General features: G+C 33.1%; 1 protein-coding gene across 6 annotated transcripts in view; it reads right to left on the minus strand.

The window, feature by feature from the left end:
• FAM135A (family with sequence similarity 135 member A) overlaps positions 1-14678 on the minus strand; it is a 116467-nt gene that overhangs the window by 22820 nt on the left and 78969 nt on the right. For 4 of the 6 annotated variants that reach the window (XM_031964666.1, XM_031964664.1, XM_031964667.1 and 1 more), the window contains 4 exons: positions 12079-12152; positions 8818-8972; positions 6267-8595; positions 3553-3713 (listed from right to left, as the gene is read on the minus strand). In XM_031964666.1, the coding sequence (XP_031820526.1) occupies positions 3553-3713; positions 6267-8595; positions 8818-8972; positions 12079-12152 (2719 nt within the window). The remainder of the gene's footprint in view (positions 1-3552; positions 3714-6266; positions 8596-8817; positions 8973-12078; positions 12153-14678) is intronic. The other 2 variants (XM_031964670.1, XM_031964669.1) reach the window with 1 other exon arrangement.

Here is a 14678-nt window from a genome sequence, read left to right on the forward strand (position 1 = left end):
TACTGGAATATTACAAAGAGTTTTAGGTTTTGAGTCAGAAGTTCTGAGTACAAAAGGATTTGTACTTAGTAAGAAAGCTCTCATCCTCACAGCCTCAGTTTCTCCATCTATAAAATGGGAATAACTATACCTCCAACACTAGGTTGTTGTAAGGATCAAGTAAGAAGTATATGTAAGGCATGTTATAAACTTTGAAATATCATGTAAGTGGAAGCTATGATTATTCTTTCCAAAAGAAATTTTTAAAAGAACACACTTTCATTATTAGCAGGCTTATTTCAGAAAGATTTGAAGAGGCATGAACTGATGCTAAGTAAGTAGAACCAAGAGAACACTGTACCCAGCAACAAGATTATACAGTGATCAACTCTGAAGGACATGGCTCTTTTCAACAATGAGGTGATACAAAGCAATTCCAATAGACTTGTAATAGAAAGAGCCATCTACACCCAGAGAGAAAGACTATGGAGACTGAATGTGAATCACAACATAATATTTTCACCTTTTTTTATTGTTGTTTGCTTGTTTTTTTTTTCTTTTTTCCCCCCTTTTGATCTGATTTTTCTTGTGCACCATGATAAATGTGGAAATATGTTTAGAAGAATTGTACATGTTTAACCTATATTGGTTTGCTTCCTATCTAGGGGAGGGGAGAAGAAGGAAGAAAAACTAGAACACAGGATTTTGCAGGGGTGAATAGTGAAAACTATATTTGCACATATTTTGAAAAAAAAAAGTTATGATTATATTAAAAAAACAACATACTTTCAAATTTTAGGATATATTGATTTCTATCATCTGTTAAACTATGTTCCATAAAGCAGGAGAGCTGTTCCACCTAGGGTCAAAACTAATTATTTTAATTAAATATTTTGGTTCTGTAACCATTAGAAATATCATGCAACTTCCCAAATTTCTAACCTGTTTATCTCACACCCCTCTCTTTAATTCTGATGTCAGCTTATCACCTATCTGGAGTGTTGGTCTAAGATACCTGTACTAATGAACCAAATCTATGAACTGTCTAATTGTATAATTAGACAAAATATACATAAGAGTTGAAACAGCTTCCATAACTTGAATTTATAAAAATTATGAATATGTGCTATTTTCTCCATTTCAAAAGAGTCTTCAAGCCCATATGTGCAGAAAGCTGGTTCTTGCTATTGCTGCTGCAGTTTGTCCTTCATTTTCAAAAAGAACTAATGACAACATGAGGTGATGTCTTAACTTGAATGCAAATTGGATTTAATTGAGGCAGAGTTGCACAAAGTTGTCAACCTCTCTCTTTTCCAGTCACAGAATTTCAGTGGCAAGAGAAAAATCAAGACAATTGGCAATGGCTTGGAATGCACTGTTATAAGCTTGATATTAAGACGTATGACAATACCTAGTAAACAAAGTTCAGCTTTAGTAGTTTAAAGGCTTTAATACCAAACAGGGTTGAGGTTGTTTCTTTTTTCTTTTTTTTTTTTTGGGGGGGGGGGGAAGGGATTTATAGGTAGAAGGTCAAGTTCCTTACTCCTAATCCAAGAAATCAGCCATATGATATAAATTAAAGTTTTTAAATAATAAAGGAAACTTATAGTGCATCCTTTTATAAAATGAAAAAATTATTTTATAGTATGAATAATTCATTAATTGATCTATTTTATAAGTCTTACTGATGCCTTCCAAACATTTCTTTTGGATAATGTTCCCTTAGCTTATTAATTCAAATATTTGATTGCAAATTATTAACTGAAGGAAAAAGCATATATTTATCGTGGGAACTGAGGTGCACCTTCAAAGAATAGAGCTTTGGATTTACTTAATTAAATGCAAAAAAAAAAAAAAAAAAGAAATTTTAAGTACTTTATAGTACAGTAACAGTCCACTTATCTTGAGATTAGATTTTTAGCAATCTTGACTGTACAGAAACTGAAAGATCAAACTATTTCAATAATCACTAAAGAGATACTATAAGAAAAGTGTTATTTAGTTCATCACAAAGCACCAGTCCTTATGCTTTTATTTAAGAGCCTTGCTAGCTTTTAACTTAAAATTCTTTTCTTGAAAAGTAACTTTTATTGATATATTTTGTTTTATTGTCTAATTTTATATCACAGACATTTCTAGATATATGTCCCTCTTCCTCATCATTCAATCTTGACCTTGTAATAAAAAAAATTTAAAAAAAACTTACAGAGTTAAACTTATTGCTATAAATAGACCTTTGAACCTGAGTGACTGAGCAATGCATTTCTTTGCCCTGTGGCACTTGAGGGTCTCTGGTATGTTTTCAGGATTTTCTGGTAAAAGGCAAATTGCTTGTCTTGATGAGTCTTTGCCTGCTTCAAATAACTCCCATTTCTATAACTTTTTAATAAGTTTGCAAAGTGCTTAAGAAAAACAATTTAACAAAATCAGTGGATATAATGACCATGTTTGACAGTATAGGTGATATCTGTACCCACAGTTCCCCTCCTCTCTAACAAGCTTTGTTTTAGGGGCAGCTATGTGGCACAATGGATAGAGCATCAGTTCTGAAATCAGGAGGACCTGAGTTCAAATCTGGTCTCAGACACTTCCTAGCTGTGTGAACCTGGGCAAGTCACTTAAACCCAATTCGCTCAGCAAACCCCTCCCCCCCCCCAAAAAAAAAAAAACACAACACCAAGTTTTGTTTTATCTTCTAGGATCAATACTAGTCATTACATTAATCAATATTTAATTAAGTCTGGTTATCTAGTTTCCTATATCATAACAAATTAGAAAAGGCACATTTGAAAATGGTTAGGTCTGTTAGAAGAAGGTTATTGACTATAGGAGGTGAAATTTGACAGATGGTTAAGACATAAATGAAAAATTCAAAAATGGATGCAGAAATTATTTTTCTAATATAGGCCAGTTAAAGACAGAATGTTAATAATGTTAATAATGTTGACTGAGTTATCAAAAATAGACAAATTAATTATCCTTTGTTAAAAAGCAAAGAAATACGCCTGAGCAAGATGCTAATCCAAAATGACTAAAACTAGATTAGTAAAATTTAAGCTATTTTAAAAATTAACTTAATACTTTTTTGACAGCACTTTAAAGGTTTATAAAGCATTTCACATATTATCACCTTTGACCTAACAACAACTCTGTGAGGTAAGTGCTATTATTATCCCCATTCTAAGACTGGGAAAATCTGAAACTTGTATGACCAGCCCAAGGTCACATACTTAGTAGGTGCTGAAGCAGGCTTGAATTCGAGTTTTCTTCCTAACCCCAAGTTCAGTATTTATATCTACTATGCTCTCTAACTGCTAATGCTTTCCCCCCCTCCAAATCCCTTTCCAATGATATCTAATCACAGTGATATTACTATTTATATAATAGTAATTTATATAATATGGTATGCTTTTATCAGGTTAAAAAAGACTATATAAAAGATGTCAATATTTGCTTAAGCAATTAAAAAATCTTTTTGTTCAAATCCAGAGAGCAAATAATACAAGAAGATTATCATCATCGTCATCATTAATGGGACTAAATATTTTTATCAAATGTCATGGTTGCACACACCATCTAAACCATGAACACAGACAATGAGATGTATTCCATCTTCTGAACCATCATCCTCTTCCACGCTGAAATAAGGTATTGAGGAAGCCAGTTGAAGAACATCACTGTACATAAATCCAGGTAGCTTAAGTTGTTTTAATTCTTCCTTTGCCTGAAGAAAACTGAAGCAAAATATATGAACTAATATCTAATAATAATATATTATATTTTTAGCATACACTGGGTTTACAGAATAAAGTAAATCTAGAATTTAAGAAAATAATGACATTATATATTATTATTAAATTCCAAATATTTTCTTCTTCTTTTGGGGAAAATTCTAATTTTAATCAATACAGTGAATGCAAATGGGAAATTACTTAAGGATAAGGCCAGGAGGCTGTATGCTTCTTAATTTCTAATTAAAATTTTAAAAGAAAGTTTGGGAGAGACAACTGCAGTATGAAAGCTTATTTGTCATATATATATATATACATACACACACACACACACACACACACATACACACACACACACGCAGACACAGACACACACACTCTTCAAATCTCATAGTTAAAATGTAATAGGTTAGGCTACTGTATCTATCTTCCTCACAACAATGAATGGTGAGAACAAACCTTGTAAGCTAAGGGGTTTGTTACAGTATGAGCATTTGGTGGTGAGAACTCAGTTATAAAGTTATAATAAAACAATCTCTCAAGGATTGTAAACATTAAATCTTATTATATATTTAATGCTTATCCTTGATCAACAAATTAAAAACCACAAACAATTTTGTATTACAATTAGAGAAGAATTAGTTATTATATGCCTACCAGTCCTTATATAAAAGGAAGATTCGAATTTTGATTGTTGAATGACTTAGAAAGAATGATGGATCTCATGGAAGGCTATGGCTATCTTCAATGCCACAGGAATGTTTTTTTGAACTCAGAAAGTAGGGGAAAGCATGACTACATAGCTCTCTAGTATACCACTGTTTCCTTAATAATGTAAGTATTTTAGAAGTATAACAACATTTTATGAACTTGCATATACTGTCACAAAAAGCTCATAGAATGAAATATTTTTTGCTTCTAGGTCATGACAGAGATGCAGAATGGCTTCTGGTCATTTGTCGATTCAACAATCATTTAAACTCTATTATGTGTAATATAACAAAGATAGGGAGATAGCTCAAAACTCTTGATAACAGTAATTTTGGTAGTTAATTTAAGGAATATTTGATTTTAATTCATTCCTGATAATCAAAATACCAAAATGGGACAACACTATCTTTATTTTATTGAGGCAATTGGGGTTAAGTGACTTGCCCAGGGTCACATAGCTAAGAAGTGTTAAGTGTCTGAGACCAGATTTGAACTCAGGTCCTCCTGACTTCAGGGCTGGTGCTCTATCCATTGCACCACTGTCTTTATTTTAGAGGAAGATAGGTAACACAGGACTTGGAATGTGAAAGATCTAAGTTAAAATTTTATTTCAGATACTAAGTTGTGTGACTCTAAGCAAGCTATTTAATTCATGTCTGCTTTACTTTTCTCATCTGTAAAATGGAGTTAATAAGCATCTACTTCCTAGGGATTCTGAGAAGAAAAAATGAGATGATTTATAGAGATGTGCAAACCTTAAAAGTCCTATCTATGTAAATGCTGCTACTTATTATTATTCAAGATGTTTTTGTTGATGGAATAATAGCTAAATGTTATTAATGCAAAAAAAAAAAAAAATCAGCTCATCTAGGAACATAGTTAAAGTAAATATTTTACTTTAACTGCTGGCCTGGTTGTCCTGGCCTTGAATTTGCAAATTTTATCATTATATGTAGTTATAGATATTCTATTTGTCTCCTTAATCCTCCTTCCAAGTTTTTCTAAATCAATTTTATAAGTTAGAGGACTAGTATTCACACAATGACAAACTTATATCGTTCTATATACTCTGTAACCTTGGAACTTTCTGGTCATTTCCTTGTTACTACAATGGCGGACAATTTCTTTAATTCTTAGTTCTGTTCAGAATACCTGATTTCTCTCTAGACTAGATAGAAAAGGCTACTAGATTTGTACAGTGAAAATAGTTTTAAACAAGAATGTAATCCATAAAATGACCAGTGGAACATTTATTCTTAGGAATGGTTTGATTATATCAAGAGAATAATAATTAATGAATGTGAGAATAACAGATGTGTCTCTTAAGAGACATATTATACTCACCTTGATCTTTCAGAAGGCTATATGAGGAAATGTTTTAAAATTATTTTTATATTACACAAATTAAGAGTACAAAAGATATCTTCATTCCTTCAGTACAATTTCTGGTATTTCCCCAGCATTTAGTAACATTTTCTACTTTCCAGGATTTAAACCATTATACTTTTATGTTTTATTGTCAACTTACTTTTCTTCTCTAAAGACAAAATTTTTAAAATCATATTTAGGTCTGCTGGCCATTTCTGGAAGTACATCTATTGTTATGAGAAACACGTTAATATTCTAAGATTGGAAAGTGAATTTTTTATAAGCCTAAGAGGAGGTAACTGATTAATGCATGAGAATTGTCAATAGTTCAAATACTCATCAACTAATTTAATTCAATAAGCACTATTAAATGCACAATGACTATGATTTCTAATTTCTTTCCTTCAATAGTTCACATTTAAGTAGCTCCATAAAGGTATTTAATTTAAATAAATATATTATTGGTCTATTACTTACGCTTGTATTTGAGGTTTGGGTGAATTTTCATACCAGGAAATTGATGAAGTAGAGCTGTATGAAGTGCTGCTTGGTTGTTTCGTAATTGCATCAAATTTGTTTTTAGAAGAACACTTAACACTACAAGGAGACTCTCTTGGTGCAGATGGGAAAGACAAACAACCAGGAGTACACACAGTAGGCATATTTATAACATCCCTCAGATATTCTCTGTTTATTCTTTCAGCTTGGAGAAATTTCTCTTCTGCTAGCCCATGATTGTTCTCCAAGTGAGAACTTATTGTTCTATCCAAAACTGAGTCTGTTTCCTCATAATACCCATTTTGAATCATTTCTTGATCCTGCTCTTCCTCCTCTTCCTCTTGTTGAGGATTAATCATGCCTTTTTCAGAAATTTCCTTCTGAGGGCTATCTGGATTGCTGTGGTCAATAGCACATGTATCAGAAATATCCGTACTACTTTGAGAACCAAAATAATTCTCCACAAGCCCTTGTTTTACCATATCAATACTGCTGGCTGATGAAAAGTCATTTGTACCTGTGTGAGTTTCCTTTTTAACTACTGGTAATTCTGCAACCATTTGTTTGAAGTCTAATTTTTCTTCATGAGGTCTACCTTCACTAAACTCTGCATTATTAGAAACAGAACCTGTAACACCACAAGTGGCTCCCATATAAATAAGTTCTGAATTTAGTGTAGTCACTTTCTCTGTAGAGATAAAAGGTTCATTAGGACTTTGAGAGTTCTTACCCACATTAAAGTTTTTCTGTGAACTGTGGCTACTAGAGGTATCTTCAACTGAAGCAACACCCTGAAATGAATCTCTTATATTTGAATATAAGGAATTTATAGCTGTAGTTTCAGTGTATGGAAGTCCTGAAAATACAACACTCTGCTGCTGTAAAATAATACTCGACTTTCTGTCATCATCATATTTTGGCAAATCAATCATTCCTAAATTTAACACAGTTTTACTATCACTTAGATGGCACTCAGGTACAACAGATTTCTTAGAATTTTCATCAGGTGAGAATTCATCATCATCTGAAGGTAGAGAATTTATGGATGTCAAAGATGACTGTATTTCACTTAAAGCACTTGTACTCTCTGTACAATGGCTTTCTAATGAAATTTTTACATTAGAATCTGGTTTTAGTAAAAGCTGAGGATACATTTTTTCATTATTAGCACCTTTTTCTTGTATGGTTTCAAATATTACATCAGGGTTTGGATGTGTTGCAAAAGAACTTGGTTCACTCTCAACACCTGAATCTGAAAATCTAGAGGAGGCATATGTGACATTAACATCTGGTAACTTAATTGTATCTGTACTTACTACAACATGATATTCTCTTGCAGAAAGGCCAGATGGATTACTTTTTAATTTACTTAAAGAATCTCCAATACATCGGCACTTTGTTTCTCGTACAATTTCCTTTTCAGAAACTAATCCTTCTTCTATAGATTTAAATTTATCACTAGTTTCTATAGATTGAAAGTTGTGTAACTGAGAATTATTTAAAAATATTTCATCTTGCTGAGATTCTGTCCATAGCCCTACTGTGACAGTTACTTTCTCTCCTCTGAAAGGATCTTTACTACTTGGTTTTACTTCAATTGTCCTAATTCCTGTTGATTCAGTTGTTTGATGATCATGGCAAACGTCCGATGGCCCTCCAGATGCCAGATTGTGATCCACTTGTGTAATGTCATTATCGTCCTGGGAGATACCAAGTTTACCTGAAATGGACAAATTTGCACAAAGATTTAGGCTGCCAAAGTTCAAAGAGGAAAATTGGTTTGGCTGTATAGTTTCAATTTTTGTAGGCTTTTGTTCAGTTCTGTCTGTGTCAGCTGGCAAAAAGCCAACTTCTTTTTGATTTGTCTGTCTGATGCAGGTCTTTGTTTCATAATTAAATCCCCTGATTGTGGGATCCAGACCTTCCTTTTGGCTATGTGAAGGCTTGCCTTCAGAGCATTTAAAGAGGTCCTCTGATGCTGTATTTTTCAAACATTTGTAGCCTACTAAAACCACAGAGTCCTTAGAGTTTTGTCTTATTACTCTTTTGGTGTTTTCAGTTTTCATAGTTCTCATCAGTTTAGTAACCTTAACCTTGGATTTATTTGAATCTTCATTTTTTCCTTTTAGAGACTTTGTGAGCTGCTTTTCACCTTCTGTATACAATATATTGGAGGCATCAGCAGGTCTGATTTTCAACTCTGGGCTAGAAAGTCCAGTTATAGGGCTTTCTTCAGTCTCATATTTATCCATTCTATTGGACTCTGATCTCTGAAGATTCTGAATTCCCATCCAGGGTGCATCTAAGTCTTTTATCCAAAGAAAAAAAGATTCAGGTTTAAAACAAGATAAGAGAACTCAAGTGATTAAGATTTTTTTTTTTTTTCTGCACATAAATTTCAAATATCCTCAAAATAAATATAACCAGAGGGAAAAATGCTTCAAAATGAACAATTTTATGTGCATTATGATTGAAAAAATTTTAAAAACATTCCTAGCTTGCACACACATTTTAGTTTGGTTATACTTACCTTCAGTAACAGAATCTAAATACCTATCTTCAAAGATTATAGGTAATGAATTGAGATCTCCATCAAGTTCACTACATTCAATAGGAAGGGGTGGAAGAGAGCTGCAGAAGGAAGTATTTTTGATAGCTGTGCACATCTGTAGATGACTCTGAGCACTGAAAAATATGAAGTTAGTCAGAGTTGTAATATAAATCCAACAAATTCAATTTTTGCCTTTAATTTTTACATGGTCCCCAAAACAAAAATTCCTGTAAGTAGCTGAGTTATTTTCATAAAGCTTAATGGCACAATTCCTTTGAAAGCAGGGAGTATAGGCCAGGGCTAGAGTAAGGATCTTCTTTATCTCTTAGGTAAAGTAAAAGGTTATTTATCTTATGTGTATAAAACCAATAAAGAGGAAAACAGAGCTGATACAGTGATATCCCTTTATGTGGAAAATAAATACTTCAATCTTTGGATGAAGAAGGTAGATATAATAAACTGGTATATAAAACAGATTTAAATTTTTTTTTTAAATTACATTCTGCTTTATTAGACAGCAGTGTGATATGGTGGATAAAGTGTTGGATCTAGAGTCAGGAAAGACTTGAATTCAAATATGGCCTCATATTAACTCGCAGTGTGGTCCTATTTTAAGGCAAGTCACTTCAGTGTTTTCTGCCTGTCTCCTGTTTTGTAAAATGCAGGGGAAGGTTACTAACTATAATATTTAACTCTCAGGTTATGAAGATAAAATGAAATAAAAATAAAATATAAAGATAAAATGCTTTATTTGTAAAATATTTTATAAACTTAAAAGTACTATGTAAGTCCTAGTTATTATTATGTTTATTGTTCTGTATTACTTTTATGCATAAATCTATGTTGATATTATTAATTTTAGTATATAAATTTCCCAAATGTAAGTAGGCTTACGGGATTACACCTATCTAACTTATTGTGAAGCATAAAATAGAAGTATAAAACAAAAGGGACCATGTATATTGTTTGTTACTAGTATTAATAAGTTAAAACAATGTGCTAATTGCTTTGACTCTAAAGAGAAAAATGGTAGTGAAAAGGAAGAGTGTGAGAAAAAGTAGGTAAGCACAAAGTATGTTACATTTGCCTAAAGTATAACATTAACATAAATTAATGAAGGGAAGAGAAATTGGAGGGACAGGTTTGGTCTGGATTGTAGAGATCATAAAAAGCTAGACTAAAGTGGACTTTATGGCCTTTTGAGGGCTATTGACAAGAAAATGATATGATCTACAGCAATGGTGTCATGAGATATCATTCCTGTGGGCCACATATTGACTTAGAAAAACACAAGATTAACATTTTCTATGTTGTACTATATTTTTATTTATTTTGTTAGACTTTTCCTAGTTACCTTTTTATCTAGCTCTGGTGAAGTGGGAGTTTTGTGGGATAGGTTGGAAAGTTTTATTCCTCTGATCTACAATATCACCAAATGCCTATTAGGTATTCTGAAGGTTTTCTACTCAATGTAATAACCTCTTATTTGACTTGTTAGTTGACAATCTTCAGCCATATTCCTCACTTCCTTCTAATATAACTTTGGATTTTGCCTTTGGGATTCTGGGCTATGATAAATGAACTTTCACTTTCTCTTTTCTGGAACCAGGCCTACACAATCACTTTTTGGAAATTTCTGACTAATGCTAACTCCCATGTAACCCTTTTAATTCTTCTTTATGTTTTCCCATTAGAATGTAAGCTCCTTCACCTCTGAGATACCACTACACACCTGTCAGACTGGCTAGAATGACAGGGAAAGATAATGCGGAATGTTGGAGGGGATGTGGGAAAACAGGGACACTAATACATTGTTGGTGGAATTGTGAATACATCCAGAAATTCTGGAGAGCAATTTGGAACTATGCTCAAAAAGTTATCAAACTGTGCATACCATTTTGACCCTGTTACTACTGGGCTTATATCCCAAAGAGATCTTAAAGAAGGGAAAGGGACCTGTATATGTACGAATGTTTGTGGCAGCCCTCTTTTTAGTGGCCAGAAACTGGAAACAGAGTGGATGCCCATCAATTGGAGAATGGCTGAATAAATTGTGGTATATGAATATTATGGAATATTATTGTTTGGTAAGAAACGACCAACAGGATGATTACAGAAAGGCCTGGAGAGACTTTCACGAACTGATGCTGAGTGAAATGAGCAGGACCAAGAGATCATTATATACTTCAACAACATTACTATATGATGATCAATTCTGATGGACATGGCCATCTTCAGCAATGAAATGAATCAAATCAGTTCTAATGGAGCAGTAATGAACTGAACCAGCTATACTCAGCGAAAGAACTCTGGGAGATGACTAAGAACCATTACATCAAATTCCCAATCCCTATATTTTTGCCCACCTGCATTTTTGATTTCCTTCACAGGCTAACTGTACAATATTTCGAAGTCTGATTCTTTTTGTACAGCAAAATAATGGTTTGGACATGTATACTTATTTTGTATTTAATTTATCCTCTAATATATTTCACATGTATTGGTCATCCTGCCATCTAGGAGAGGGGGTGGGGGGAAAGGGGAAAAATAGGAACAAAAGGTTTGGCAATTGTCAATGCTGTAAAATTACCTATGCATATAACTTGTAAATAAAAAGCTATTCAAATTTAAAAATAAATAAAGCTTTCCAATACACACACACACACACACACACACACACACACACACACACACACACACAGAATGTAAGCTCCTTTATGGTAGGAACTGTCTTGTTTATATTTGTATCCCTAGCACTTAGCATGATGCTTGCACAATATTAAGTGTTTTAAAAATTGCTTTAGCAGATATAATACATTATCATATCAACACACAATCAGTATCTCCTTTGAATACTAAAGGTACATGCAAGTTTGATACTGGAGGCTAGTGATGGCTTACTTGCAAAGGATAAATACACAAATGAGAGCTGTTATGAAAAATAGCAGGATCACAATATCCATAAAAATATCAAGTAGTTATAGTGCCAAGAAGTTGAAGATTATGAATGGTCAGGGATGAATTTTCAATTAAAGAATGATGCTTCATATCAGACTTCTATACATTTGACTGACTTGACAGGTGAGGGAAATTTTTTTTTTGGGGGGGGCAAGATTTGATTTCTCAAAGACTCCTCAATCTATATATTCAGTGGAAAAAATACTGACTCAGCAATACAGAATTTTCATGCAAAATAAATTCATATCATTCTTGTAGTATTTTCTGCTTTGTGCTACTTACTGGAGTTCTTGATAGGCAAGGGCTGCATGCCTTGGATGTTCAAAACAGAAGAATGCTTCAGAAAACCTGCGTACCTGAAAAATCCCAACGGTTATTATTAATCAAAGACGGAATAGTTTTAGGTAAAGGAATTAGTTGTAAACTCTTAAAAATACAATTAGCCTACAATCAAAATACACCAAAGTAATGCTTATCCTAATTTCAAATAATAAATAGTATCAACAGACGTCCATTGATCAAAATGAAATATAATAATATGAAAACATATATGTGAAGGGTTCTGAAAGACTATGATTAGAGTTATAATTCTAAGTGGCATCTGCACACAGTCAGAAAGTACTGAAGCCATACATACAGCTTTTATTGCTCAGTGAATGAAAATAAGGCCCTCAACAAAACTATATGTTAAGTGTATCAAGAACATCTATGACCTTCCTTTTCTTTGTTAATCTTCTTTAGCTACCCAATGCTATAATTGTTTAAACTCCCTTCCTCATAAAAAAAACAAAACAAAACAAAACAAAACAAAACAAAACCAGGGAAGAATATGAAAGTCCTTTATACTTTGATATTTACTCTATAGTGACACCTCTAGCAATCACATTTTGCCAAATTTCAGATTTGGAGCAGGTTAGGTATCATTTAGTTAAGACTTACAGTTTACTAACAATATAATATTTTGAGATATAGTCTTTCCTTAAGTGAAACTACTTTCTGAAGGAGTTTATTGTAATTTTCATTATCTCTACATATCAGAAAGTTCTTTTTTATAGATCAAGTTTGAATTCTCATCTCTCTGAGAGTTTGTTTTCTAAAACTTTAGCAAATAAACAGGTGTGATAGTCCTTCAAATTTCTGCTGTCAACTAACATGTCCCTTCCCTAAAATTGCTCTTAAAAAAATACCTACAATTCCTTCAATTTATCCTCATATGAAATCCTTCATCATCCTGAATTCCAGCCTTCCTCTGACATTGTTCATTATTTGTTGTCAAACCAATGTCAACTGTTCTGACATTGTACCGATGCCCTTTCTAAAATAAAATATTCAATAAAGAACATAGTATTTCAGGTGTGGGCTAACCACTTGGAGTTCATATAGTTAAGGTATCACTTCCCTATTATTATAAGATTTCTCTTCATGTACCATAAGATTACATTAGTTTTCTTGGTGATCAGAGCAGTTAGGTAACATAGAGGAAAGAATGGCAGGCCTGACATCAGGAAAACTCATCTTTCTTGAGTTCAAACTAGTCTCAGCCACTTAGTAGCTATGTGTCTCTGGGCAAGTCACTTAATCCTGTTTGCCTCAGTTTCCTCATCTGTAAATGAGCTAGAGAAGGAAATGGAAAACCAGTCTCAATATCTTTGCCAAGAAAAACAAAGAATCAGACATGATTGAAATGAATGAACAAGAAATATTTTCACAGCTGATTTATACTGACCTTACAACTAACTAATCTCAACCCTATTTTCAGATGAACTGCTTCTGTCTCACCCTGCCTCCTCCATATTATATATTTTGAAATTTATTTTTTTGAACCTAAGAATAAAGCTTTATAATTAGCTTTGGCTAACTGGTCTTAGATTTGGCCCAAATATTTTAATCTTTCAAAATTTTCTTGACTACTGACTCATCCAGTGAATTGGCTATTCTGGCCATCTTTGGTCATCTTTACATTTGATAAATATATTACCTATTTATCTATTTTAAATCTTTTATCTAAACAATTAAAACATTTTGTTCTTATTAATAAAATGTCAGGTAGGTAAAGACAGAATGCTAAATGTGACAGATCTTTTCCTTGCTATTGAAATCACATTCTAGCTAAATCTGATAATATGCTTGATTTAGTTGAGGCTCTTACTCAGAAGTGAGGAACTGAATCAAAAGGAATAAAGCTTGTGTTCCTCCCTTCTCCTTTACCCCCAAGCTATTTGGATGCTTTTCAAATGAGCTAGGGGTATAATCTTGGTTGAGGCTGCTGGATGAGAAGGGGCATATCTTGGCACTCTGATTTTTTTTTTAAACTCAAGTCTTAGCTCTTGCAGGCTGCTGGGTCAAACCATAGTTGTAGGACTTGCTAGTCCCTTCCCCCCAATCCCTGATCCTAATTCCTCCTTCCTTCTTTGTCCTAAGAACCCAGACTCCAAGGATGCAGGTTCTATTCTCATAACAATCATTCCATTTTTATTTCTTCCTCTTAGAATTCCTAGTTTTTTTCTCCCCCCAAAACTCAAGTTCCACTCTGCAAATGGAGCCTTTCCTAAACCCCCAACTGCCTATGCCTTCTGCTCCCAAATGTTTATTTTGAATGTTTTTATTTTGAATGAATTGAAAATATAGTACACTACAGTAGAGAGAAAACTGACTTAGAAGGCAGAAGACTTGGATTTAAGTCCTGCTTCTGGACACAGGTAGTGTGACCCCTCACAAATTACTTAAACTCTCACTTCAACCTTCTAAGACTTACTTGCAGAGAAAGTCTGATCTCCATTGTAGATGGAGTTTCTCTATACTGTTGAATTAATACATAGTAGATTCTCTATAGTAAAGGAGTACAGAATTTTATTCCTAAACCTTTTATAGATACATGCATT

This window comes from Sarcophilus harrisii, chromosome 4, assembly GCF_902635505.1.
Source record: "Sarcophilus harrisii chromosome 4, mSarHar1.11, whole genome shotgun sequence".
NCBI lineage: Eukaryota > Metazoa > Chordata > Mammalia > Dasyuromorphia > Dasyuridae > Sarcophilus > Sarcophilus harrisii.